Raw genomic sequence first — 27,580 nt, forward strand, 5'->3', positions numbered from 1 at the left:
GCTGTAAAACCCAAATGAGAATTACAAAACACTCATCTCTCGGCATTTGCATATAACACTTCTGAAAGCGGACGTCATCCAGACGAACACAGCAGCCGCCTGTTCCCACTGAACAGTAGCATTTCTGTCCCAAACGCTATGGCTCGTTGAAACCAGGGGAAAAACCCCAAACTTCTCCAAACCAGTGTGTTTCTATTAGCCCAGAGCTTCAGGCCGTTTTCGTGAACCCACATAAGCTTCGACATCCTGCGTCTTTAGGCGGGAGCCTCTCGAGAGTGAACAGCATGCGGCATTTCCAGGCTAATGGTGGTAATAAACCAAACAGGGCTGATTCGGAACTGATAAAACCTTTATTTCACTTAAAATTGTCTTTTACATTTTGTCCTGTTTATAACATGTAAGGTGAAACTAGAGTCGGAATTTTATTTTAAAAGACATACACAAATCTAGTATTACGTCAATAACCAGGGTGAGGGAAAGTTTTTTTTCTTTTTTTCTTCCTTTTTACTCCTTTATTGGTTTTCTTCAGCTAAGTCTAAATTTTCACAACCACGTGCACGCTAAGCAATAAAACCGTCACAGAAGCAAACTTTTTTTTTTTTTGGATTTTTTTTTTCTGTTTTATTTTTAGCAGAATACTGGTCAGTAAAAACAAAATGATTTGAGATACCAGATATACAGACAGGCTCGGTGCCACATTCACTACTGCATGGGATTTTTTTTTTCTTTTATAAAGCGTAGAGTAACTGCCATTTTGTTCAGCTAACGAGAAAAAGAGCGGCAGGGAGGAATCTTTTTTTTTTTTTTTTTTTTTTTTTTTACTTTTACCTTTTAAACTTCAGTGCATGAAAACATTTGTCCCCAGCAAAAGAAAACAAAACATTGACACACTTGACATTTCAACACCTACAGAGTGGAATGTCGAGATGGTTAATGACAAGGTTATTGTGACACTGAGTGAATAAGAAAATTATTCTGTTTTTTTTTTTTTGTACTAGTAAAAGAAAAAGCATCTGCAGTCTTGTCAGCTGAGCTCTAACTTGTTTGGCAGAAAACACCGGCCCAGCTTGGAATTGCATTGCTCGTTTTACAACGTACAATATCTTGCAATTGGCAGGACACAGTCATTTAAAACAGGAAGAACCACACAGTTTGTTGAATCTACACACTGGCAAAAGATCAGATTCAGAAGCGTAATAATCTTCAGGGAGAGTGTTGTCTCTTTTCGAAATGCAGCTGACAGAGAATTTGAAAGTTGCCAACGTGTTTATGAATTATGTTCTGAATTACAATTTCTCATTTCCACAAACAAATTGCAGCTGGGAGATTTGGCTCCATAATCTTCTCCGTAGTTACCAATTGACAGAAGTTTGACTTTTTAAGGATTTTTTTTTTATACGTTTACAATGTCAAGAATTTAGCTTATTTTTTGGGGGGCAGCTTAGTTGTCAAATTGACTAGCATGGACGTAACAATCAGCTCATAAAATGAACCATCTACCTTTACTCCTTTTATTATTTGGGGGAAAAAGTTTAATTGTCAGTCCACAAAGTGAACAATTCCCCCATTTACCTGGTGATAAATGAAGCCATGTGTTCCTGTTGGCAGATCACACCATTTAGCACTGAGGGGAAACGTGTGATTTTTTTCAGACTTGTCAGTACAAGCAGTGAAAAGGCAATAAGGAAGTTGGGAGAGGAACACACACACACACACACACACACTCAAAAAAAAATCTGGTCAAAAGTATGAACCAGCAGCTAACTGTAACGGCTTCTTTGCAAGCAGGTGTTCACGAACAACATTGACAAACCGCTTTTGTTTTCCAAAAGGACAGATTTACAGTTGAGCTCTAAAAATGTTTTACAATTTTACAGTTCTCGAAATAAAGTTTGATTTGTTATGGACGCAGAGAACAAGAAAAATGGGAAATGAACACGTACTTAAACAATCGACTTCTGTTGTGGAAAATGTGTCATTTGCTCAAACTCTAAAATGGAATGTAGGCCTTTTGTAGATTTTGCAAATCAGGTTTTTAAGTTCCAAAGTCGAAGTATGTCGAACGGTGTTAAATAAACCTCCAGGTCCCGGTTAGAAAGAATAAAAAAAAAAAAAAAAACTCAAACAGTGAGTGTTTGATTACACAGCAGGGGGGAAAAACACCTCTGTTTTTAGATTTGTCAGTGTCACAATACAGCCTTGTAGGAGGACCCTTCTGTATAAACCTCAGCAGGATTTGCACTGCTGTTCCAACACACCCTCTCCCAGCTCAATACTGTTTCCGCCATCAAACTAGAATCTGGTGGCAAGGTGAAGGACAAACTAAGCATCACAGTGTTTGTTGAAAATAAATGGACAGTTTAATAACCTTTTTTGTTTTGTTTGAAGTGGAATAAAACCAGCCATTTTTGCCAGTACACTAACAAAAGCCAAAATAAAAAAAAAAAATAAAAATAAGGAGGGGTGGGGTGGGGGGGAGGGTGGGGGTTGGAGGAGAACTATATAAATGCATTAACTCGCTAGAGAGAAGAGGGGGAAAGAACGCACTGAGATGTTAGGAAGGAGGGAAGGTCGAGATATAGAAGGAATGGAGGACAGATTGAACAGTAAAAACTGGGGAACGTGGGCTCTAAAAACATTAATTCCTTGGGGGGTCTTGGATTAAAAACCCTCCCTGCGTGCTATAAAACTAGAGCGGCCAGTAGTTTGAGCCTGCCGGCCTGCCTTGGAGTGCCAGAACCAAGGAGGGGAGGGAAAGCACAGGTAGGTGGAGGCGCTTCTCTTCCTCAGCCCGTCCTCATTTTAAATCGGTTTGGGGAGGTCAGGTACTATTCATGCTGTTGGTTATACAGAAGGGGGAGTTGGGAGGCTGGGTTCGAAAAAGTGGGGCGAAGGAATGATCAGGCTGTTTTATGTGTATGGAGAGAGGAAGAAGAGAAGAATGAGGAAGAGATAAACAGAGGACGAAGAGGGTGAGGGTGGGTTAACAGTGAAGTGCGCTCTAGTTCTCTCCGTCACCAGGTTCGCCCTCATCTCCCTGGTTGTTTTCTGATGTCCACAGCTGCAGAAAAGGAGAGAAAACCTCATCAGGACAATTCTGCTTTTTCATATTTCGGCGTTATGCAGCAAAGAGTAAAGTGTATCTTGTGTGTTGAAGCCTGGTGTATTTCACTCCAGCATTGTCCAAATACTATTAACTCCAACTGTCTTGTTGAGAGAGCAACAAATGTGTCCTGTCCACCAGCAATTGGCCCGTTTCATCCATGATTGTAAAATATACAGATTAAATAAGCCGGGGTCTTGCTGCTTCCTGACAATATGGAATTTGATAAACACAACAAAGACCACACTTGATAGTGAACCAAAAGACGTTTGCAGAGAGATTCCTGCGCCGGCTGTGGTTGAATCTCTTATTTAAACTGGACATGTTGCCATGCGTGTGCTGTGTAGAGATGTGAGGTGAGAGACAACACGAAACGTACAACTCGACGCAAGGGGGTAATTTTTTTAAAGCACGGCCACATTCTCAAAGCTGCCTCCTCTTACTGATGCTTTTCCCCAGTTACTCACTGCATTTAGCAAAATGCTGTTGAACACGTAAGAGTGATTGTATAACCACACGATTAGAGGCCCTGCAGCTAATTGGCTCGTAATGTCGGACGATGGTTATGAGCCTTAATCTGACATCTGGTGTCTGGTCCGGTGGCTGCCATTCATTCTGCCAATATGGTGCTAGGATTTAGTTGGTGAGGCTCCATGTACGACTGATAACTGTCAGTGCCAAATCAAATCGGACTGATACCCAAGCCCACCTTTTACTGTCAACTGCTTAGTAATGCTGATGGGTTTTTTTTTTTTGATCAGCTCCAGATGTAAATGTAAATGTCGTAGCCCTGATTTGGTTTGAAAAAACAAAAAAATGCCTTAGCAGTGGTATGAAATTCAATGTACATGGACATTTCTTAAGAATATGTTTACATTGGGTGTGGAACCTTTGGGTGCTTCAGTTCTGTCAACACAATCAGTGGACACAAGACAAATATTTACTAGGACTTCGCTACGTTATGTCCTGTGTGGCTGATGCTCAAACTGTGAACGTGGAAGAAAATTAGGCACAAACATTTTGTCCCACAAAATTTAAATGGGTCCACATATTTTGATAATCCGCAGTTGATGGTTATCACTGAATGCAGAGTTGGGTGAAAAGGTTTTTAAATTTGTTTCTTTAAGATTTAATGCACATTTACATAATACAAATGTTTCATCAGAAATTTAACTTGCTTCATTTACTATTTACATTATGACTTTAGGATTGAAGACAATATAATACTGATGTTTTCAGATAACATTCTGTAGATGATGCTGTGTCAGCTGAGTGTATACTCACAGTGAGGTTGTCCCTTAGTAGCTGCATGATCAGCGTGCTGTCTTTGTACGAGTCCTCATTCAAGGTGTCGAGCTCGGCGATCGCCTCATCGAAAGCCTGCAGAGAGGAAGAGGAAGCGGCACCGGTTGAAAAGCCTCTGACAGCCCGAATATTCGAACCACATCTTTCCCCCCAATAAGCCTCAAATCTCTGGAGCTGTCTGTGTCTCATGTACTGGAGTTTGCACCATCTGCTCCATCTCGACGGTCACCTGGCAGACTGCACCATGGATAAGGAGCCAGCGCCCGTCTGTAAGCTGCACCACCGTAAACCATTTGAATGTCATGCACCTACCTGCTTGGCCAGGGAGCAGGCCTGCTCAGGCGAGTTGAGGATTTCGTAGTAGAAGACGGAGAAGTTAAGGGCCAGGCCCAGTCGGATGGGGTGTGTCGGCTGCATGTCCTTCTTGCTGATGTCGAAGGCGTTCTGGTAGGCCTGCTGAGAGTTGTCCACCGTGTCTGCACAACACAAATAGGGGACACTTAAAATATCTTTAACCTTGGTCTCAAAGACGCACCAGACATTAACCACCTGTTTACAAAATGTGTCTTTACGACAGGATCATGTTTACTGTGACCTGTTCCAATAGTCACAACCAACAACCTTTTAGTGAGTTTACAGAAATCAATTCAATTAGGTTTGTTCACATTACAGGCCGTAGTGCCAAATTAAGATTTATTTTTTTAAAGATCTGATCTTATTCCAATGATTCAAGTTCAGGTTTTGTTATGTGACATGTAACCAGGTCTAAGGTAAGTTGCTCACCAAAAACAAGGAGCATTCTGGGATAATCTAGTTTAAACAGAAACCTCCTGTTCACTCACATTTAAAACCTCTTTAATAGCACACAGGGAGTAATGTCCATTCCATGATCAGATATTTAAAGTATTATGGAAAACTACTACAGCGTATATGGACTCTAATTTATATTATTATTAGTAGTAGTAACTCATAGAATCCTCACTTTGATTTTGGAAATCATCAAAATACATGGACAGATTTAGCAAATCTATATAAGTTTATATATAAGTATTATATTTTAGACCAATGAATGAACATTGACAATTATTGGTATTATTTAAACATTTTTCAAAGCAAAAAAGTCTGCTGGTTCACTAACAATATAAAGATTTACAAGAGTTGAAATGTGAATTTTGGACTGCAGATGGATAAGATAAAAAAAAAAAAAAGCAGGAACGAGAAAACATTTGAAACTTTTGTGAATTAAACTAATTTAGCACTGCAGATATCAAACATATGTTTTTAGGGCAAGAGAGTCATTTCCCCAATTACGTCACCATCTAAATCACAACTTCCTCAAGTACAGGGGTCTCGGCTTTTTGCAATGACAATCAGAGTGATACAATTGCTAACCTTGGCAACAAACCTTTAAGGGGTTTTCTGTCTCCTGGTAACTAAACAAGTCTGTCTCCCCTTTAATAACAGGCTCCTTATCAAAAAGATAGATATCAAAGCACAGATTTGTTAAATCTTTTTAAACACACGTCAGTGACTTCCTATGACTCATGTGAACAAATGACATCATTGCTGAAACTAATCTGATAAAACCTAATGTGTCATCTAACCCTCCCCTGCACCTCTTTTAATTGTTAAAACACACTTCTCACTCCGCTTTTGTTTTTAACCATGTGCAACATTTAGTTGGACAGATTAGTCACCAAGGTCAAACTGTTGGAGACATTTTCTGTGTATGGTTTTATTTGTTAATAATTTACCGCTTCCTTACGTGTACGAACAAAGGTGACCTGTATGCTTACAGGCTATAGTACAAGTCAGGCACTATGTCCATAGAGTTTCTAGCTCTTATTTAATTAATAACAGACTTAATACTGTAAGCAAAAGTTCAGTTTATTTAAAAAATAATAATACACAGACACATGGAGAAACAAAGTGTTTTAAAGGCAGGCTCTGGTCTGATTAACAATCTAGCATTAGACTGAAGTCATCAAATATCACTGCTAGTTTCTATCTGCACTGCAAAGCAACAGTAACAGAGTATCTTAAATTATAAAGATTTGTCTACTAGCTTCTCTTTTACCAACAGAATACCACCTTGCTTCTTTCCTTGACAAAAGTTTAGAAAAACTAGCCTTTGATGGCTCAAGCTTAGATACTCACCCTTCTTTACATCCCCAGAGGCCACCTCCGACAGGTATCTGAAGTAGTCTCCTTTCATTTTGAGGTAGAATACCTTGCTCTCTGCCTGAGACGCATTGGGAATGAGGAATTTGTCGAGCAGATTCTGAAACAGACAAATGAACAGGAGGCTTAGTAAAAAAAAAAATTCAAACAACAAGGCGCAGGATTGTCTATTGATATAATAGTAGTACAGTCCCACTTGAAAACCTGTCATTAGTCAAGTTATCTGATGGTTTTGCCAACAGTGATCACTGTGCCGCAGCTTTGAATAAAGAACAACTTAAGAGGATGCGTGAGTGCGGCCTGCAAATGTGTTCAGGATCATTTCTTCCAGTGTATTTTGAAACAGTCGACAAAGAAGTGACAACTGGTTGTGTAGTATTGATTCTGCCAAGGGTGCGATGATGTGGAAGGTGCTGGAAGCCTAGATACCCACCAATGATAACCGCTCAACGTAATCTAAATCGTTAGCACTCGGGGCTAATCAGTAAGGAGGCTTGTTGTTTTCCTGTGGTCACTGAAAGATCATTTAAGCCCCTGGAGTGCAGCACTGAGTGGGTGGCTAGTGTGTTGTAGCTGGGATCCCACAAGAGGCGACACATGAAAAGGCTTGGAGCTGTTTACAGAGGGTTCAAAGTAGTGGCTGAGGACATAATGCAGATTTTTTTATAGGATGTGATACAGTTTTAGGAATCTCTGGAGGTTTCTTTACAGTACCAGTTATGACAGTAAGTAATTAGCTTAGAATCTGAAGTCGTCCGTTTATCGAGCCACAACATTAGGTACAGCTGCACAATGCGATGCAACCGAAACAGCAGCTCTGCCGGAAAAGACAACCTAATAAAAGTGGCCGGAGAGGTCTAGATGCTGCAGGCTCATTCAACAACAAGATCCTGTCCTCAGGCCCTCGAGCCGCATAAGCATTTATAGCTGTATAATAAATGGAAGTGCTCCGCATAAAAACACAAAGCGGTGCAGTCCAACCAATTTCCACACAGGACAAATTCAATTTCTGCTTTTAGTTTAGTTTCAGTCTAATAGACTTCAAGGTCACTGACATTTTTTTTTGTCCTGTGGATGCTTCTCTTCTGAGCTTCCTGATGATTTAAGGACAGCATGTCTCAGCTCGCCCTTCCCCTCCCTTCATTCCTACAGCAGCACAGAGCCTTCCAGTTCGACCTTGAAGATATTATTAGAATTCTGCTCAGGCACTAAAAATTTTAGTCTGGTTTGACCTTGAGCAATTTCTGTTCTAACCTAGTCAGCGCCTGAGAGTGTGAGGGTTGCTCCCACTGTAAATTCACACACTTAAATTGTCAATGATATATTTTTGATGGCATCCGGCCTGCTGAGACAGAATTTGTACTCAGTCCAAGTTGCCAGTTTAGTTGTTGCTTATAATGAGAAACTGACTACAACAGGCAAAGATTCTATTCAAAGGAAATGACACATTATTTTTTTTACCTAACACCCTAAACTGTAAACCACCTGCTCATAGCGTATTAGCATCAGCATTCACAATGATCACATTCCTGATCGAAATGTTGAGCAGCGTCGCAATGTAGCTAGTCAACGCAACAATGGAGGATATCGCACGAATGCCGTCGGTAATTCGTTTGTTAGCTGCAGGGACGGGGATTGGATGGAACGGCAAGGCTGTGGTGCTGACACTTTTCTCTGTAGCAAACTACTCTGTCCGATGTCCTGTTAGCTCGCGTAGAAGCTCAATGGAAGTGATGCTAAAAAAGCATCAGGCACTGTTCATAAGGCACTGTTCATAAGAAAAAAGGCAAGTACAGTCAAGATGAGGCAGAACTATGTGGTGGAAAAGCGATCTAATCAAGGCTTTTTTCACAGACGCTTCAGAACTAGTTCCACATGTCAACAGATCTTATTGTTCAGGGCCGGAATTAGTGGATTTACTGATTAGTTCACCGAGACAAAATTGACCAGCAACTACTTTAATAACTGAAAAATCATATTGGTCCCAAAGACCCAACTCTTTCAGGAGCAGCAAGTGCTGCCAGCGATTATTACTCCACTAGTATCATCATGTGAGTGTTCTAACCTGAGCCAGTACATAGGAAGTGTTTTCTATGTGCCCTTATTCCACCGCTATCGTTCTCTGCTGCTTCTCCTTTTTTACCTTCTATCACTCATCCCCCACCCCCCTCACTCCCTGCCTGCCCATTCCCATCGCTCTCCATACCAGCACGTCATGGCAGATTTCTTGGAGTTCAGACTCGATCTTCACACGGTAATCGCGGGCCATCTGCTGTTTCTTCTCGTTCCCCTCTGTCTTCTGCTCAATGCTTGAGATGACACGCCAGGATGAACGGCGAGCCCCCACCTGATGGCAGCAACAAAAACGTCAACCAGAATAAATGACATTTAACAACTATATCTTGCATATTAAATACAAGACTGGAGAACATAGTTGAAAATAATGCATATTTAATGTGTACGAATAACTAAGATTAGTGAAATATTACCACATTCTTTGCAACATGATGAACAAATTCACAATGTAAAGCCAATAGTATAATGTTGAATACTTAAAAAAAAAAAAAAAAACTTTTAGCATTTGAAAAAAAAAGCAGTAAAATGTACTGACTGAGTTTTAGCCAGTTTTAAAAATACATGTCGAGTAAATGACGGTGGATATCAGAGCCGGAGGGACGGAAAACCAATAACTTTCCTTTAAAGTTAGCCCATAAAACATTGATAGGTAAAAACACAAAAAATCTCAGAATCACATAAGTAAAAGCAGTTCTCAATTTTTTTATAAACATATGTATCTTTTAACAGAACTATTGAAGTAATGTAAATGATAAGCTGTGGGAATAAAAGGGGCATCAACTTCAGCAGGAACCTGTCATAGGGGTTAAATGCACCTGAGGGTGCAATATTGTGTTTTGGCCGAGTAGGGCAATACAAAAGAGAGACAATGCCCAAGTTTGAGTTGGAAAACTGATCTCAATATTAATTTAATTTATCAATGGTCTATTCAGGAAAGTGGGAGCTGTGCATCATAAAGTGAATTTTTGCGTCAGGGACTGCTGGAGTTTTTAGGTCACAACGAGTGACTGGTGACAACAAGCAGGAACTAAAAGCCAATTCAGGCCCTTCACCAGATCACTAGTCGCACTACGGACAAGCCCGCGCTTCAAAGCATCCTGTAACCGCAAATGCATACGCAGACAAGTGCAGATAACTGCCTTTTGCCCAATGACAGCTGGGATCGCGACCCTTAACAGGTTAAGTAGTTAAGATAAAGAATGAATATATGGATGGATGATCGACAGCCTAGACCCAACTTTGTTTCTGTTAATTTCCTCCAAACATTCTATGGCCGTTCATGCTGCCAGCAAAAATCATTTTAATTGTTAAATAATAATTTGTATGTCAGTTCATGGTTAACCCAATGAAAACCATACATTTGTATATTTTCGGACACATTCCAACTGAGAAATGTCTTTAGTTAAATTTAAGATTAAAAACACCATCATGAGGTGGAGGCCATACCACGTTCTTGTAGGCAACAGAGAGCAGATTGCGCTCCTCATTGCTAAGCTCCAGGCCCTGCTCTGTCACAGCCTTCATGGCAGCCGCCATGTCGTCGTAGCGCTCGGCCTGCTCTGACAGTTTGGCTTTCTGCACCAGATCGTTCTTATCCATCTTTTAGGCTGCAAGGAGAAGAACAGGAAACAGAGAGACAGAGTTATCGGAGGGCTTCACATTTACCTGCAAACACTGGAGAAGACAGAGGGAAACAGTTAAACATTTGAACAATAAAAATTGTGGGAAATATGGGTGTGCAAGATATGGGGGGGGGGGGGGGGGGGGGGAAATTAATAAAAAAACTCAGTGAAGGGGAAAAGTAATGTAGTCACTTGTTAAAAGCCTAAACATGCATAAGACGCTTCATTTCTCCATAGTACTAGTTTGGCAAACGTTAGTTAAACCAGGTCACTCAAGGGGTCCTAACAAATGTGCAATACACCAGCTAAGACCTGACAATACTTCACAATATAAAAAACACTTTCAATTACAGTGGAGAGGATGCTCTGAGTTATTTCATCCCTGAAGGCCTCTACCATCCCAATAACTGCAGCTACAGCCTCACCTCCAGCTCCTTTATATTGAACACATAACACTATAAACTACACTTATGTTTAACTGCCTTTTAACATCTGGAACTGCAAATCGTATTAATTACACTAGCAAGGTCCTTTATTTCTACATTTAAAATGCTAAACACAAAACCAGACATCTCACACTAGTGAAATACACTTATTCGCCCCACTTGCATTACTAACAAGCGCTATAACTTTCTGCTTTGAATGCTTAACCTTGTGACCACACTTCCAGCAGAAAACAAACACCCGACCTCTGACCTCCTGATGAACTTCCTTCCCTCTTTGATCTCCCTATGAATACAAGGACCTAAGAATGAGGTTTACTTAATGGGGTCTAAGCTTTTTTAAAAACCACCATAATGTATTATAATCTGTTTGAATTTAACTAATTTCTACTTCTCTATTATATCTGGACTTTCAACCAAAGCCAAAAAAGATTTATTTTATTTTATTTTTTTACAAGTTTTTAAGTTCAGACCTTTAACTACACTTGTTTCAAAGAACCTCTGTCAGGTATCAGTTTTCCAGTAGGGTTTCCTGTATAACAATTTCTGAAGTTATACAATATGCATTACTGGGACAGAATCAAAAATTAAACACAGACAAACACAACAAGTTGTGACATTATTTTTAAAGCATGCATTTTTAGGCCAAAGCCTTCTGTCCTATAATGAGCATCTGTAATTTCTTCTAAAATGTTAAAATGTATTTTACTGCACTCTAAACTTTAATCATTCTTCCTATGACTGATCCTATGCAGTAACCTGGTCCCTGCTGCATGTGGAATTTTTATTTATCTCCATGGTCTGGGATTTGTTGGATACAGGTGTAATTTAAAAATATAAGAATAGGAACATTACATATTTAAAAAAGAAATTTCTGGACCAAATATGAATTTTTTTGGTCACATAATGAAGTTCTCTGCAATTCCACCAGATGGCACTATGGCAACTAATACCCCTTCCGCAACAAGATGTCTACTCTGTGGCTTTGACATCATCTTCTATTTAATGGTGTTAGACTACACCAGAGATATTAAAGCAGTAACTGCGACCGTTTCTCAGATTTGACAAATGGTGCCACAGTAAATACTGTCATATTGCCGAACTCTGATGTGACAAGTGATTCAAGACCTGGCTTGGACCAATAACTGATACATTAAAATGATCAGTTCTTCACAAACATGAACAAATATGTTTTCCTTAATTATGATTCTACACATGAAAAACAAAACAAAACAAAAAAAAAAACAGAAACCACTGCAGACTGATCTAATCTGATTAGTCTCAAGATGGAAGAAGCCTTTCGAAATGAGACATGAAACATTTTCAAGTCCAGCTGTCACCCAGTAAGACTTGGGGGTTAGATTTTTCTATGACATTTGACAAAACGGGTAATAAAGTTCCTTGATTTGTCAGGCATTTCATTTACTGGATTACCCAAAACATCTGGTTATTTTTAAAGATTAAGTTAACTTTAAAAATATATATAAAATGTAAATGATAAAACAGCTTAAAGTGCAAACCACCTGCCTGTTCTTCTGAAATTAGGTTAACTTGTAGAAATGTCACCATTCATTCATAAGTCCAAAGAAAAAGCCAAACAGGACAATTTAAAGTCAGTGAAAGACACATTCTAAAAAACGTAAAGTTTAATCCTGCTGCCACTCCTGCAGTTTGCGGTGTAATTCACCTACAATGCAGACTCAAAGGTTAAATCATAAAACCAATTATCAGCTCATACTGCATGCGGCTGCAATGGTGTCATTATTATGTTCAAATGGATGAATGCATTTTTTATCTGCAACAAAGAAACAACCCGTTTTGCTCTGAATGTGTCAACCACTCGGTTTTTATAGAAAAAAAAAGAATATTGTATAAACAGTTGGGGAATATATAGGGCTTTAGGCGAAAAAAAATGCACAGAAAAGAGAATATTTGTATGTTGCGTAAACACGGTGATGTGATTTCATCAAGAATTATGCCTCCGACACTATCCTGTATCGTTGGGTAAAATGTCGCTTAACCGCATCGGTTAACGTTGATTCAACGAGGCCTCCTCGACCAGCCTCAACGGATCTTACCACCGACAAATTCCACAATAGCAACGCTTTCATCCAGCCACCTGTCCTGGCTAACTATTAAGGTTATCCCGCTTACGTTGTGCGCACCGATAAAAAAAAAATGGGGAGCACCATTTTCAACAGCAGACCAAGATGCACCGAACAGCTTTATAGAAAAAAAAAAAAAAAAAGGGAGAGAAAAGAAAAGGGAAAAAAACAAACCCGATTTGCAACCGTTTTACCACCAACGCCTTTAAAAAGCCCCCCAGGCCACGAATATTAAGGATGTAGCGTTTAATCGGCCTGCCAACAGCTACGCCCTCCTTGTCGCATTCCCCTGCGGAATTTTAAGATGGAGAGAGATTAGCGCCAGCTAGCTAGCATGCTAACCTATCGTCACAGCACGGCCGCTCTAACGGTTAGCTTAGCTGCTAACCGGACCTGACCCAGTTCAGTTGAAAAGGCGATGCCGTATTTGCCGACACCGCGCTAAAATTGTCAAAGGGTTACAATACGGCATTAGATGCTCTCCACTATTATCCTTTTGTCATTGGCTGGACGAGAAAACGATTTAAAAACTCAAGTCGAATACGAGTGTAAGCTCCCGGGAAATAGGGAGGGTGTGTTAGCTTCCATATCGTTTCACTACGCCATGACGGAGCTCGGCTAAAGACGATGTCTATTCTCCGATTAATGAGGCCAGAGATGTCGGTTGTCTCATCCTCAGTAGGAGCTCGGCACTAGTCGTGCATTTATCCAAAGTGCTATGTACTTAGCACTGGCTACAACAACTACTTGCCAGTTTTTACGGCCGGGGCACGGCTGCTGCTAAGCTGTCAAAATGGCCAAACCTGGGTGCCGCTTCTCCCTCCCTACACGGGTACGGCGTACTACGCGTGGCATCGACCGGATTGTGGGCCTCGAAAATCACCCATCTTTACAATACTCGACAACTCAAAGAGCATAAGCACCCCAATGCCAGGCGTTTACTTCATTACTCACTATTTGACCACAAGCCTCGGCCTAAATCCTCGTACCCAGCCCCATACCACAATAGGCACCTTCCGCCGCTGATGCACGGTACGGGGCCACAACTGGGACTGACGTTTTCCCCGAAAAACACTCTCTATCCTGTGCAAAAGATAATAATCGAGTGATTTCTAAGTGAACTCACATTTAGAGCGTACAAGGAATCCGGATTTTATTCTCTGAACGATGGGAGTTTATCAAGCCGTCCTCTGCTCGCTGCTCAGGGTATTCAGGGCAGTACCACTTCCGCCTGCTCTGACACTTCCGCTTCCTCCAAACCCCGCCCCTCCCCCCGCCAGTATCCATGGCGACCACGCCAGGGGGTTTCCTAAGCATCTTGCGAGGGGCTTTGACGTCAGGAGGTCCATGGAAACCGCTACAGGATGACGTGCGTCGGTCTCCGTGGCAACTGTCTCCATGAGGCCGCTGCTGTCGTATCTGAGTTCACCATCGTGTCACCTGAGACAGCGTTGTGTGAGCTACACTTATTTTTATTATTATTATTATTATTTTTTTTTATTATTATTATTTTTTTTTTTATACAAGCGTCAATCCTTTAAACCAACCAGGTCTGTTTCTCCCACCACACCACCTACACAGCCACTTTACAATACCTCTTTCATTAACTGTTATCTGTAGACCATCTATAGTTTACTCTGCAGCAAGGTTATCAATTTACCACCTTTAGGATCATGTCTGACCAGTGAAAAAAAAATCTTAAGATTTTATTTAATTTGACACAAATCCTACTTAACTCAGCAACTCAACACAACATTCTTCATTCTTACACTCATATTGGTACACTAGTTTTACAAATTCATTTAATAACACGGATGGTATTGACACAGCTTTTTTTATTCTGCTGTAAAATGTTTTGTGGCATCAATATGAAGGTACATCACATCGTGTTAACAGTTTGGGGGGAAGTGGAAAACGCCATCTTGTGGTCTTTGCGGCCTCTTAATGTCTATAGCGTTTAGAATTGGTTACCTGCATGTGTTTTGTTTGCTACACAGTTGGTAATGGTTTAAATTAGATTGAGATTCGATAAGTGCTCTGGAGGAAAGAAAGGAACCCTCCCCGGATAAGTTAAGTCACTAACAAAAGCAACAGTATTAGGGCTATGCACAGATTTTCCAAGTACTCCTTGCAAAATCTGTTGATTCATGTACAGTTGTACTGGCAAAGGCAAAAGGCATCACTCCTCTACTTACATTTGAGGGCAGCAACACTGACCTACTGTGGCACCACTTTTGAGAATCCATCCATTCATTCATTATCTGTAATGGCTTTTCCTGTTTAGGGTCATGGGGAGCTGGAGCTGCCATAGGGTGAAAATATAGGGTAAAAATACCATATTCACATTATATGGAATTTATAAACAATAGACAATGTGGATAAATAAACAATTATTATTTATTTATCCACAACTAATGAAAGCATATTTAAGTAATAGTTTGATCAGTCATATAACAAATAGCATCAGTGAGTTAATCAACCGTCCAAAGCAGTCAGGCTGGTTTAGGTAAAGTGTGGAGAGTAACCATTGACCAGTCAACAGGTTCACTTGCTGGAAATCAAGCCACCAAATCGGTCGATCAATTAATGCATTGGATCAGCCAGTGATGTTGGAGTTGCGTGATGGTCTAAACTGGAGGTAGCAAACCACTGCCAGCTGTGGTTTGTCTGATGTGAGAGATGTAAATTGTTTGCAGTAAATACTGCTTGAGAGTGAATGTATGCACTCACATTTGTACATTTGTATTTGTGTTTGTAAGTGCACAGATTGATTATTGGACAGGCCCATTTGGCACAAGCCCAGAGGCAGAGCCTCTGTTTGAACTGACACAGATCTCTGTTACAACTCTAAATGACCTGGTGAGTTGCTTTCTCGTTTCTCATAACAAGTACAAAAAAAAAAAGCAAAGATATCACACATAGATGAAAGGACTATAGAGAATTTGAAGTTGACATTGCATTGCCTTAGTGACAACAACTGTAGTCTGGCAGCTTGCTGGCTTGTGATTAGCAAATCTTGCACCACCTAGAAAAATGTTCATTCATTATTAGCGTGATTCCATTTCCTCGGCTAGGCTACCTTTACTTCTTTTCCATCTCAATCAAATCTTAAAGAACTTTATAACCAAACAGAAGATGTGCATATAAGATCACTATTGTGATAATCTATGTACCTTTTTGCTGATAATACTAATATAAAGATATATAGAAGATAGTGTTTTTACTTAAGTACGGTATCTCAATACTTCCAAAGTATTTGCATCATTTAACTTTCTGTAGCTGACGGGATGTTTCTGTCTGATTAAATAAAAAAGAATCTAAGTCGTTGTATTGATAGTAAAATGTATGTTATACACATAAGATTAGATTTTATGAAACAAAGTTTATTATCCATTGCGAACAATAAAAAAAGCACATAAGTTAACAGATGCTTTTATTTAGAGCAAGTTACAAGTGAACATACACACAACAGGAACAGCTCGGGGTTCGGTGTCTTACCCAAGGACGCTTGTGGACAGGAGGAGACGGGGACTGACCTGCAAACTCTGCTGTTAGTGGACGACCTGCTCAATCTCCTGAGCCCTGGCTGCAGCAAGAATAATAAACCAACATGGAGATAGGACACACATATGATAAGTGCAATAATGACAATTGTGTAATTAAGTGTTAATCCTTCTGAGGCAACAACATTTTTGCTTGCTGCCTAACCAGAACAATTCCCTCCATAATATCCACAGTCAGAGATAAGTATAAAAGCTGTTGAACCGTGTTACTCACTATGTAGAGAAGCACTGTCGAGCTGCAAACTCCCTCGGATAATTAATACCAGGATCATTAGCTTATCTAATACCTGTCTTCGCATATGTGTTATCTCTTTTGTCCTTCACCAACTTCTGTTATTGTTGCCACGTCCCTTTGTATTTCCCTTGTTTCATATGCTCCAGTTTGCACTGTGCACAGGTTGATATTGCGGTTTGTAGTTTGCATACGCGTCACCTGGTTATTCAGCCGGACTGATACTAAACATCGATGTGCGATAGTAACGTCTTTAACACACACCTAGCAGAGATTGCTGCAGGAGCTGTGGATGATAATATATAAGTGCATAGCTTCCTGGGGGTTATTGTATTTGCAGGCTTCCAGAACTGCATGGTTGATAAATAAGTAGAATTTTTTTATAGTACTATATAACGGGTAATGCTGTGGAACAGTAGTGCTCTTACTAGAACTCTTATTCTTAAATCTACCTGTACATGTAATAGGAACATGCTTACCTGTTGTCTACATATTGTGGGTAAGCTTGTGAATACTGAGGTTTAATCTCAACGAGCTGCTCCTGGCGTCTTGTCCATCCACTAAAGCGAACGAGAACAAAGCGGTGTCGATGATGTAAGGTGAAGATAATTCAGAGGCTTAAACAACTCACGCTCGCCCATAAGTTGAATCCATTTTGACAAGTCTGGAATCCGATGCTCAGATGTGGCCTTGCTTCTCTCAGCTGTACCTCACTGTAGCAGCCACTAGACAGCAGCAAAAACTGCTGATAGTTTCATTGTGGCTCGGCCGTGGTGGCTCCTCCTCTCACAGCAAATTATTCAGTTTAGATTAGAACATTTAATATATACACAATATCTGAATCTAATCTATCTATCTTAATAGTTTTTTCAGTCACTGGGTAAAAGGAAGATATCTTCCAAAGCCACATGTAGGCACATGTCAAAGCTATCCATTCTGTCACTGGACATATTATATGATTTTGATTATAATAAAAATAAGTAGAAAGTGAGAAAATGTACATATACATATACAACACTTACATCCTACATTTATATTACTGCATAACGTAAACATAGGATACTGCCTATGCAATCTCTTCTGTCTGTTTTCTTGTTCTTAGAAATGTTATAGACCATAATGACATAACAGGTGATTGCATATTTTCCTACTTCTTTGTTTTTTAATCTCTACTATGCTTACACCTGCTGTTGAAATTGCATTCATCCTCACATCTCCCTGAATGGATGTCAACATGGCAGTGTATTCAGCAGCAAAAGACATTCTGGAAATAATCCATGACTGTTACTTGCTGCCCCCCTTTTTGTCTGTAACTTGACAGGTGCTAAATACAGGTTCTGGTTGTCATTTCGTCTATAGCTCATCCACTTTGCTGTGACCTAGAAATGTATTAAATTTAGATCCTCATCTTCCTCCGCAGGAAGTGTTAAATCTCAACATGCTCCATTTGGGGAGGTTGGTCTGACTGAAATAGTCTGTTTTAAAATTGAACACTTCCTGCTCTTAATATGTTAACAATCAGTCATTCGTTGTTTTGGGATGACCCGTAACTCTAAGTCAGAGTGTAACTTCAAGGAATGGACTGAGTTAGGTTCAGATTTTAGCAACCGTTGAACATTGTTATGTTCAAACCATATTTGAGGAAAACAGAGCTTGTGGTGATCCGCCCTTTTCCGCTCCACCTTTCTGACATTGGATTAGGATGGAGGATGTTCTCTTACTTTCTGTCTGACATTTACACTCCCTGCTTCTAAATAATAACAACTAAATTGCATGTTTGGCTGCACCAAAAGACAGTTTAGGTGCTCGACAGAACATTTAACCTCTAACACTTGGCATTAACCGATTGTTTGGTTGTTTTCGTGTGGCTTTAGCTTTGCAGTAGCTGGCTGGGTGTGGATGTGGTTTGGGTGGATGAGTGGGGGAATGTTGTGCTGTGCAGTTTCATGGATGGATTACTGAACCAGCCTTCTGTGCACAGGTCCAAGGGCCCAAGAGGAAACCGAGCCCATGGGCCAAAGGCTCCAAAGTCATTGCTTATGTTTCTTGTTTGAAAAAGCTCAGCTTGACAGAGAGATGCCCAACAACCTGGAAAAACACTCACTAAGAGACCAAAAAGATACGGAATATGTCCACAAATGGAAATAAAGAACCAAAAGTAATGAACCACAAACATACACAAAATACCAAACTGCTACTAGCAAACTACTACTAAACTGACTAAAATGTCCACAAATACATATTAAAAACTAATTTCATACCAAAAACAGACACAAAAATAGTCCACAAAATGACTCGAAATCAACAAAAACTGATATTGGGGGCCCTTCCTTGTTTGTGCCCAGGTGTGTGTGTGTGTGTGTGGCTGTGAGAAGTGTTGCTGATGAAGTCTTTGAACACGACTCTTCAGGTAATCTTGGCAGTGTGAACTAAGGACAACCATGCTTAGCGTCGGCCATTGCTAACAGAACCACCTCAGCACCTGAACACAAAGTACAAACAATGAATGAGGGAGCTGAGAGGGCTGATTAAAATGTGTAGTGGTAGGAATGTATTCACATGATAATCGAGGCACTTTTGCCAACACTGGCCCAATTATTACCCCAGACAACGAAAGGATGACTGGTCAACACCCTTGTAGTCAAACGTGCTTTCTTACCTCAGCACATGAAGGTCCACATGAATCCTACATAAATATTCATTGGAGTTCTAAACTATTTATTTTCCAATCAGTAATGTAATAATCTCTGCAAGGACATTAATGCTTCTTAGGTATAAGACTCTGCTGATAGACTACAAGTCTGCAGTGGTGGTATTATTTCTTATTACTAAGTTATTTCTGTCCATAAACTATAAATCCAGCAGACTCCTCCTTCACAAGATGGAGTAATTACACAAAGTGAATTTGTAAAGTAGTATTGACTTTAGTTTCCTTTATTCCAGGATGTTAAAACCTTATTAAATCATTTGTTTACTACAAGGTGCACTACTTTAATGTTTTTAAGTGGCCAGCACAAAAATAAATTAAATGGCTCCAATTTGTACAAGGGCTCTCAAAAGAACTACAAGATGTGACCATATTTCTCTTATTTATTACTTGTTTTAGAGCCTCAGCACAACATTGTGCAGGTGCATAGCATAGAATAGATAATTACATGTGATTTGCTGACTTTAATGTTTAAAATCCGAAAACTTTTAAATTAAATGTAATCAAAATCAAATCAGCATCACATATGCGGTTTCTTTGTACTTAGTAGTGGTTCATCACAATACATTGGGTATGAAGAACTGGCTAAGTTGAAAACCAAAGATCTCAAATAGCACAGAGATACATGTTCATCTTGATGAACACTCTGTCCAGCTAAATTTGTTGTCAGAAGAATGACTGAGAGCTGCTTCACTGTGACGTGGGAGACTGGTCTCTGTGGTCTTTAATCAGTTTGACAGAGTTTAAATCAATATGTTATAAAGTCCAATAACTCAGGTCTCCACGCAGAAGAAAGATCTACTGAAAATCTAGGGAGTTAATCTTTCCCAACAGAGCAATTTGGTCAGAAAGAGACAGCTTTGAAAAAAAAAAAAAAGGAACCAGACCAACAGAACAGAAAGAGAGAGCAGAGAGAGGAGAGTGGAAATAGGAAAATAAGGAAAGACAGAACAACGTGAAGCCCTTTAGCTCAGAACAAAAAAACACTCACAACACTCACCGGGAGCAACTAAGTTGGGGTTCAGTGTCTTGCTCAGGGACACTTCGACACGTGACCGGAGGAGCCGGGGATCGAACCAACAACTGCGAGATTGGTGGACAACCGCTCTACCTTCCTGCGCCTCAGTCGCCCCGTGCACAGGGATGGAAAGCAATGAAAAAAGAATTCAAGAAAACTGACAAACAGTCCTGGTAAGACAGGAAGAGATCGGATGAATGAAAACAGGAAGCTTTAGTTAGAATCTAAACCTACTGAAATTTACAGTAAGACTTTAGATACTCGTTAGATGTGTGTGCGTGCGTGGATTGTGAGCATGAAGATTATTGATCGTCCTTTGCTGCTGTGGAAATTGCATGTGGGGAAAACTGCCGGAGAGCGCAGGTTTAATTCCTAACTCCAGTGTTTTGTCAGCCCAACATTGGCTCTAACAGGTGAACCGCTAGATCGATCAATCAATAGATAGATCGATAAATAGATAGCAACATCATTCGTCAACGCGGTGACATAAACATGCACACACACAGGTCTGTATCTATATTGTTAGGTCTTTTATGGACGTAGTGAATCCCCACACCCGGACCCTGACATTAACCCAATTCTAACGTGAACTTTGAAATCAAGGCCTTGCAGTCCAACAGACCTTTGAACGTGTTAGGCCCTAATTCGATCGAGCAAAACCACCACCTTTAACCACTACTAATGTTGACCACGGTGGGTGGGAACAAGCGATGTTATTCAGTCATTTAGGTTGGAGGCTGTCTTATATAATGCAGCTGCACATTTAATGTGCATTTCAGCGAGTGGATCATGAAAACTTCTCTGTCTGTTTTTTTGGGGGTGTCATTAATATAGCACAGAATTTAAAATCCCACTGAGGTAAAGTTCACCGTTACCTACAGTGAATTAACTCCAGTTTATTTGAATTCGATTGCCTTTAAGCACGTTGAATTGTCACTGTGTCTGAGCATTGACATACAAATCAAACTGCCTTGTCCTGAATCATTATGCCCCATCTGAAGCAAGGCCATCACGTTTGCACCTATGAACACATGTGTATGTGTGAAACGTGAGGAAATGAGAGAAGGTCCAACGAAGCAGGAACCGTCCTTGGTTCCTGCCTCTGTTCTTATGGCGCCTCACTCCCTTCCTCAGAATAACAAGAACAGAACAGTTATTTATAGAGCATGGAGAACAGGGGATTAGTGCGCTTCCTGTTGTGTTTTGGATGCACATTGCTTCTTTGATGACTCAAGGTGTGGAAATGTGTACTTGTCTATGTGCAATAAACTCTCCTTTCTACCCAGTTGCCAGCGATGATGTGTTGGTTTCGATTGTCTGTAGAAACTGTGGTTTTTGTATGTGGGGTGTGTGCTGGTGTTTACAGAAGCGTGTGCGGTATGAAAGTGCATTTCTCTCCATGTGTGATGTCATTTGTTTGTATGGGCAGATTGCAGTTGTCAACAGTGTTGAAATGATTCTAAAAACCAAAGGAAACCTGCAAACTGGTTCGGTTTGTGCAGCAGTGTGGCACCACAGACACGTTTTTTTTTCTGGCGGATGAGTCAAAGTAGCAGCAGGTTTCTGTTTATTTTTGGTTTGGCTGTGTGCAGAAACAGGACAGGAAATTAAAGGGCAGTTATATGGTGGCAACTTGTGCATAAGAGAGTGGATGTATTTATTCTGGAAATAACGCGCACGTAATGACAAATACAAGTGCAACCAAACTTCTTTTCTTATGTTAGTTAATTACACAAAAGCAATACAACAAGCTGACATTACTGAGGCTGTAAAAGAAAATGTAATTAACTCCATCATGAACACGGCATCTAACAAATCTCTGAGATTTTGAATCCACAGAGCATGTTGAGTTGTAGTGAATTCATTCAGGTTTGAGTTCAGGTCCCTTTGTTTCTTTGAGCATCGTAACAAAACTTCTCACATATGTTCTTTTAAGCAAAATTAGTCTTCAAATTATGTCTTGCTAATTAAGTCAGACCTTGTATGTATTACAGGAAGACACAGCAATGTTGTCTGAGAAAAGGCAAAAAGAGTTTGTTCTAAGGAAACTCAGAAGCTCTTTGCTAAAACTGCGCACTTTTACTGAGTGAGTTCTGATATTTGCTACCTGATCAAAGACCAAATCATTAATCAGATTATCTTACTTGACCGTCAACACCTTTTACCCAGTGACAATAAGTTGTTCCCTTCATCATGGAGCTTTATTTTTCCTAGGTGTCATACAAACATTTTACTCAGATCCTTCATTCCATCACAGTTGGCTTTTGAAAGAAAATGTGAACTTATTTAAGTTGTCTTTAACTTATATTTGTGTTTTCTCTTACTGCATTTTCAATGATTTGGTCTGTCTGTGTTTTTATGTGGATGTATTTGTCGGAATTGCTTTAACTTTCAGGTTTTATTTTATCTTTGTATTATTACTCCTTTTATCTGCTTTCTATGAACCACATTGTCCCTTGTCTTGGGGACAGTAAAGTTTTAAGTTATTCTACTCTACCCACCTCTGTGGGAAATCCCAGTCTTCTGAGCCATAGACATGTTTGTTGTCCACACAACTCCACTCACTGACATGTTTCTTTATTCACAAGCAGTTGGTCGAGCAGTTATTAATAAATGTCCCAGATGAAGACACGTCACCCAGTGGAGCAGTGTTTATGGTCCATTGTTTTTCAGTCATTCAAGCCACGATAATTCAGGTACCACGAGAAAAATGATCTCAATCTCAATCTCAATGATTGATTTAATTCAATAGCTGTAAGCAATTAAAAGGCCAGAAGCCTTGACCAGAAAGTGATCTTGGGCTCAGAGACATTTTTTGTACACCGAACTAAACAATATCATAAAACACATCCCTGAGTAATTAAAATAATTTAAAGCAAAGACACTGGCAGCGATGAGAGTAATGAAATTAGACATTTTTAAAGATTTGAGGTGTTTGTCTCAGTATCTCAGGGGAAAGAAAGAAAGGAGGCAGTAAAATGCTCTGATTGTGCCCCCACTCGTGCCTCCGCCAACACAGCTGGCTTTTATGTGAGAGCTTCTTAATCTCAGGACGACGTCAGCGGCCTTCTGGGAAATCTGCAGGGACCGATGTCCTGTCGACTCAGCAGAAAACACAATGAACTCCTGAGGAGGAGAAGCAGATGGAGGAGTGGGACAATCATCTGAAGTAAGTGTGCGTGTGCATCGACCACATCACCTAGTGATGCTTTCCAAGAAAAAGCAATACTGAGAGGGCCGTACACTGAACCAGACATGTATAATAATATGTCATTAAAAATAAATCTACTTAATAGGTAAAAGTCAAAACAACACTTCACATCTTGCTGGTTGGCCAACGGAATATCGTGGCTAAAACACTTTATGTGCAGACCCGACGTCAGATTCAATTGTTACCACTTTGGTCAGCCTCCAGTTTTTTCAGCTGTACTACTGTAATCTTCCAGTTCTTTGGTTATGATCAAAAAAACCCTGCAAAATGAATGAGATTCTCCGAAGCACTGATCGTGCTTTGTGTTTGTGTTAACATGCCGCACAATCTTAGATGGTGACCATAGTAACCAGCATGTCAGTGTTTATGTCGTATGTGGTTTCATTTAGTCACTTGGTAGCAATTGCCTTTTTTTAAAGATACGTAGGAGCCTGAGTGTGAACAGGGTATTTAATGATCACTTGTATGTCTCAGAATACAATGTGGATCTGTTGGCCTTGTATTGACCACATACCTTGTTTTGGGCATTTATTCAAACAAGTAATGCAAAGATGCCGACAGATGTCTGGGTTTACGGCTCTATATTTTGTAACGGGACCATGTTTTAAATATTTGCTAAGTGGTTCCTACCTTTCTTCTTAGAGTCCCACTTTTTAAAATCGATCTCAGAGATGCCTATAATCCCACCTCCCACAAATTAAAACCAGCTCTTACCTTCCACCTTTTTTCTTTTCTTTTTTCTTGATGTCAAGACATTTTCAGTTTTACAGTTTGTCTCCACATGTGAATGCATCTTCTCATTTGTCTTTTTTGGGTTTTTCTTCATCTTTCTGCAAAGCACTTTGTAGCTGCTACTTTTAAAAAGCGTTGCATAAATAAAATGTACTTGCGTGGTGTTTTACTGCAAAATAACCCACCTGTCTAATTAGGCATCTAGTGTTAATGGAACTTAGCACATTGGCTCAAAATTTAGAATGACTCCATAAGACAACTCTTCTTTTCTAAAAGCTTGTTTTTCCCCCCAGAATACCTCCTAAAGATACAGAAACACTATAACCAGTTCACATGTGAAGGATTTCCAAGCCGAACTGGGACATTTACCTCCGAGTGTCGGCGAACTTGGTTGTGTTCCTGCAGTGGTTTACTGCACTGGCCCAGTAATGGTTGCCAGATTTGGTGAGGTTTTAGGTGTATGGATTTGGGTCAGTTCCGGCAGAGCTTTAGCACATTTAGCCGGATCTGGGCCAACTCTGGATCATGACCCCAGGTAGCCAGCTGAACTGGGCCAGTTACAGCTGTGTGTTGGTGCACTTGATTGTGTTCTGACGCAGTGTACTTGGGCTCATTGGGGGACATCATTCAAACTGCACTTTGGCTTAGTTATCTCTTCTGTTCTGCCATATCTGGGCCATTACAGGGCCAAACCATTTTGTATCCCTGCGTTAGTTACTCTTATAAAAGTATAACATTAAACACACAGTTTACTCTGTCAGTCACACAAACTCCTAATTGTGAGCCTGAGTTCTAGTTTCTCTATAAATTGTCTGTGTGAGGCTGCGCCCTACTTCCGCTACAAATTAGGCTAAAGCATCCAGAAATGTCCACTTCGGATACAAGAGCCAAGCACTTGAGCTTCGGCCGTCCGGAGTACACACACATTTGTACTACCATACTTCTCAGAACCTGCAATGACACAGTGCATGCAGTACTTGCAAACCTTCAATTTCAACATCAAAGTTGCATGTCTTTATCAGTCAGTGTAGCAAGCTTTGTACACATGTTATTAATCAGTTTGTTTATTGTTGCATTCCCTTGTATCTCCTGGGGGGGTTTGATTGTGCTGCTGGAAGTCCTGAGACGAGATGCAACCAGTGCCAGCACAAAGAATATTCACTACTGTGAAAATGTTTCAGATGTTCTAAGACTTCATATATCATAGAAGCACTGGCGACATGACGTAGCTCAGTCAACAACTCGCACAGGGTAAAGTGTGTCTCCTGTATACAAAGAGGAAGGCAACTGACCATTTCTAGCAATTGAAGCCTCTTTCACATATGATCTCTGGAGAATATGTTGGAATAGAAAGTCTGGCCATTTTCCGGAGCTTCTTTCACACGTGCAGCACACATGAGGAGACACTTTGTAATTATTCTCTTTGATCAGGGCAAAGGGTGGTGCCTGGGTAAAATTTGTAGGGGGATGTAGGACGAGGCCACTTTATGGAGTTTGCCGTCTCTCGAGTTTGCCATTGTTGTTAATGTCTTTGTAAAAATGAATTTCCTTCACTTTTACCACTGCAGTCGCAGTAGATAGACATCGTCAACACACACCCTCTCTAACAGTTAATTCTCCATGTAATTAACTGCATTATTCACACATGTGCTTAATCTGATTTTATCCCAACTTTGTACTGGGGGAGCTGGCTGGGTAAAATCTGCATAATATCTGGGCCAACTGAATCGGATTTTTGCTTTCTCACATGCAGCCCCTCCAGATACTATGTGGATAAGCTCAGGATTCTAGTGCATGTCTGAAAGGGGCTTAATAAAGAGTTAATGCTTTCCACTGCTGTTGTTGTTCTGTGTCTTTTATTGGGGTTTTGTATGGCCTCTTACAGTAGATTCACCTGCTGCCTTTTAATCATTTTGCTCCTTGTATTATTTTTTTGTCTCACTTGTCCCTTTTAAATACTTTGGCATCTCTTTTTCGTTGGGTCTCTGGTCTGGTCTCTTTTGCATCATCATTTTAATTATTTTGGATCTGTTTTTTTGTAGTTTTGTGCTTTGTATCTTTTTAGTTGCTTTGTGTGTCCCCGACCCTAAAAATGCAAGGTGCCGAGGGACACTTCGATAAGTAGCCAGGAGAGATCGGAAATTGAACCACTGACCCTGTGGTCGCCTTACCAACGGACCCACATATGCATTCAGATTTTACGGCGACACGCAAATTGAAAACAAATTGATCGAATATGCACTATTTTCTGACATTATCTCCCAGAAGCAGCCTGATGAATATGGCATATCCTTTTTGTACTAATAGTACTAATTTGTTCTACAGAAAACTAACATTATGCTGAATTTACTCCTGTGGACTATAGGAGTCCAATATTAAAATACAAGCTAATACATATTTGGCAAAAATTGATCATATTTAAAAAATGTTACACTTCTTCTGGTTTTGTCGGATATGGAAAAGTCAAAGGTGACAGTCCCACATCATCCTTCCAGAACAGGAAACGTCATTTAAAGTAAAGCCAAAAATGGTCTGATCCAGTATGTATATGTTCATAAGACTAATGTGAAGACACATAAAATCAGTAATGAAGATGCTAGTTTAAACAAAGCTGCAGCAGCATGACAGCAGGTTTCAAGTGTGGACACCAAAAGACATGCAGATCCCACCAATCCTATTTAAATAACGAGTGTAACTGCAGGCGATGACGCAGAATAGCAGCATGCAGCAGGCTTTGAAAGGAATGTCTCCTGCAACATCTGGAACATCTAACCTTTCCAATGAAATGTCACACCAACGAATGACAATCGCATGCAAGCTATTTATGGTGTGGATCCAGAGCCACCTGCATTTTTTCACCCATCCGGGGGGAGGGGAGAGGGGGGGGAGGTCGGGGGGGGGGGGGGGGGTAATCGTCATCAGCAGAGAAGATATTTATATTCACAATGAAAACACTGACATTAAGGAGGCGTGTACGACACAGCCACTTTCGAGAAGTGGCCTGAATGTAGAATCTCATCTGGGGAAAGTTTTTTTTTTTTTTTCCAGTAACCACAATGTCACGAGCAAATAATGAACTCAGTGTTGTGGCTGAGTGGACAGTGAAGTTCATCGAGTCAGTGTCAGATTCACCAGAAGTGTTCTGCTGTGACTCATCTTTTCTGCTCATCGTTTTCAAAAATGTTAACCCGTTCTAACCTGCACCATGAAGTAAAGGAGCTTTTAGTTTGTGGTGCCAAGGACTGAAAATTGTAACTTTATCCACACTGAATTGTCTCTAGG

The 27,580-nt window shown here is 40.3% G+C and overlaps 1 protein-coding gene across 1 annotated transcript; it reads right to left on the reverse strand.

Annotated features, from left to right (window-relative positions):
* Nucleotides 1–590: 590 nt before the first annotated feature.
* On the reverse strand, nt 591–14,120 carry ywhaba (tyrosine 3-monooxygenase/tryptophan 5-monooxygenase activation protein, beta polypeptide a). The gene is made up of 7 exons (XM_067503355.1): nt 13,962–14,120; nt 10,112–10,272; nt 8,796–8,936; nt 6,566–6,689; nt 4,721–4,884; nt 4,388–4,483; nt 591–3,061 (listed from the first exon to the last, which is right to left on the reverse strand). The coding sequence occupies exons 2-7, from the start codon at nt 10,262–10,264 to the stop codon at nt 3,002–3,004; spliced, it is 738 nt and encodes a 245-aa protein (XP_067359456.1). The 5' UTR covers nt 10,265–10,272; nt 13,962–14,120; the 3' UTR covers nt 591–3,001.
* Between the last annotated feature and the right edge of the window lie 13,460 nt (nt 14,121–27,580).

Source organism: Channa argus, chromosome 5 (genome assembly GCF_033026475.1).
Source record: "Channa argus isolate prfri chromosome 5, Channa argus male v1.0, whole genome shotgun sequence".
Taxonomy (NCBI): domain Eukaryota; kingdom Metazoa; phylum Chordata; class Actinopteri; order Anabantiformes; family Channidae; genus Channa; species Channa argus.

Bases quoted from the DNA above. Each gene is read 5' to 3' on its own strand.
- ywhaba (XM_067503355.1), bottom strand. From the start codon at position 10,264: ATGGATAAGAACGATCTGGTGCAGAAAGCCAAACTGTCAGAGCAGGCC. The intron at 6,690-8,795 runs GTATGGAGAGCG...TGTCTGTTTCAG, and splicing joins AAATCTGCCATGACGTGCTG to AATCTGCTCGACAAATTCCT. The intron at 4,484-4,720 runs GTAGGTGCATGA...TCCTCTCTGCAG, and splicing joins CCTGCTCCCTGGCCAAGCAG to GCTTTCGATGAGGCGATCGC.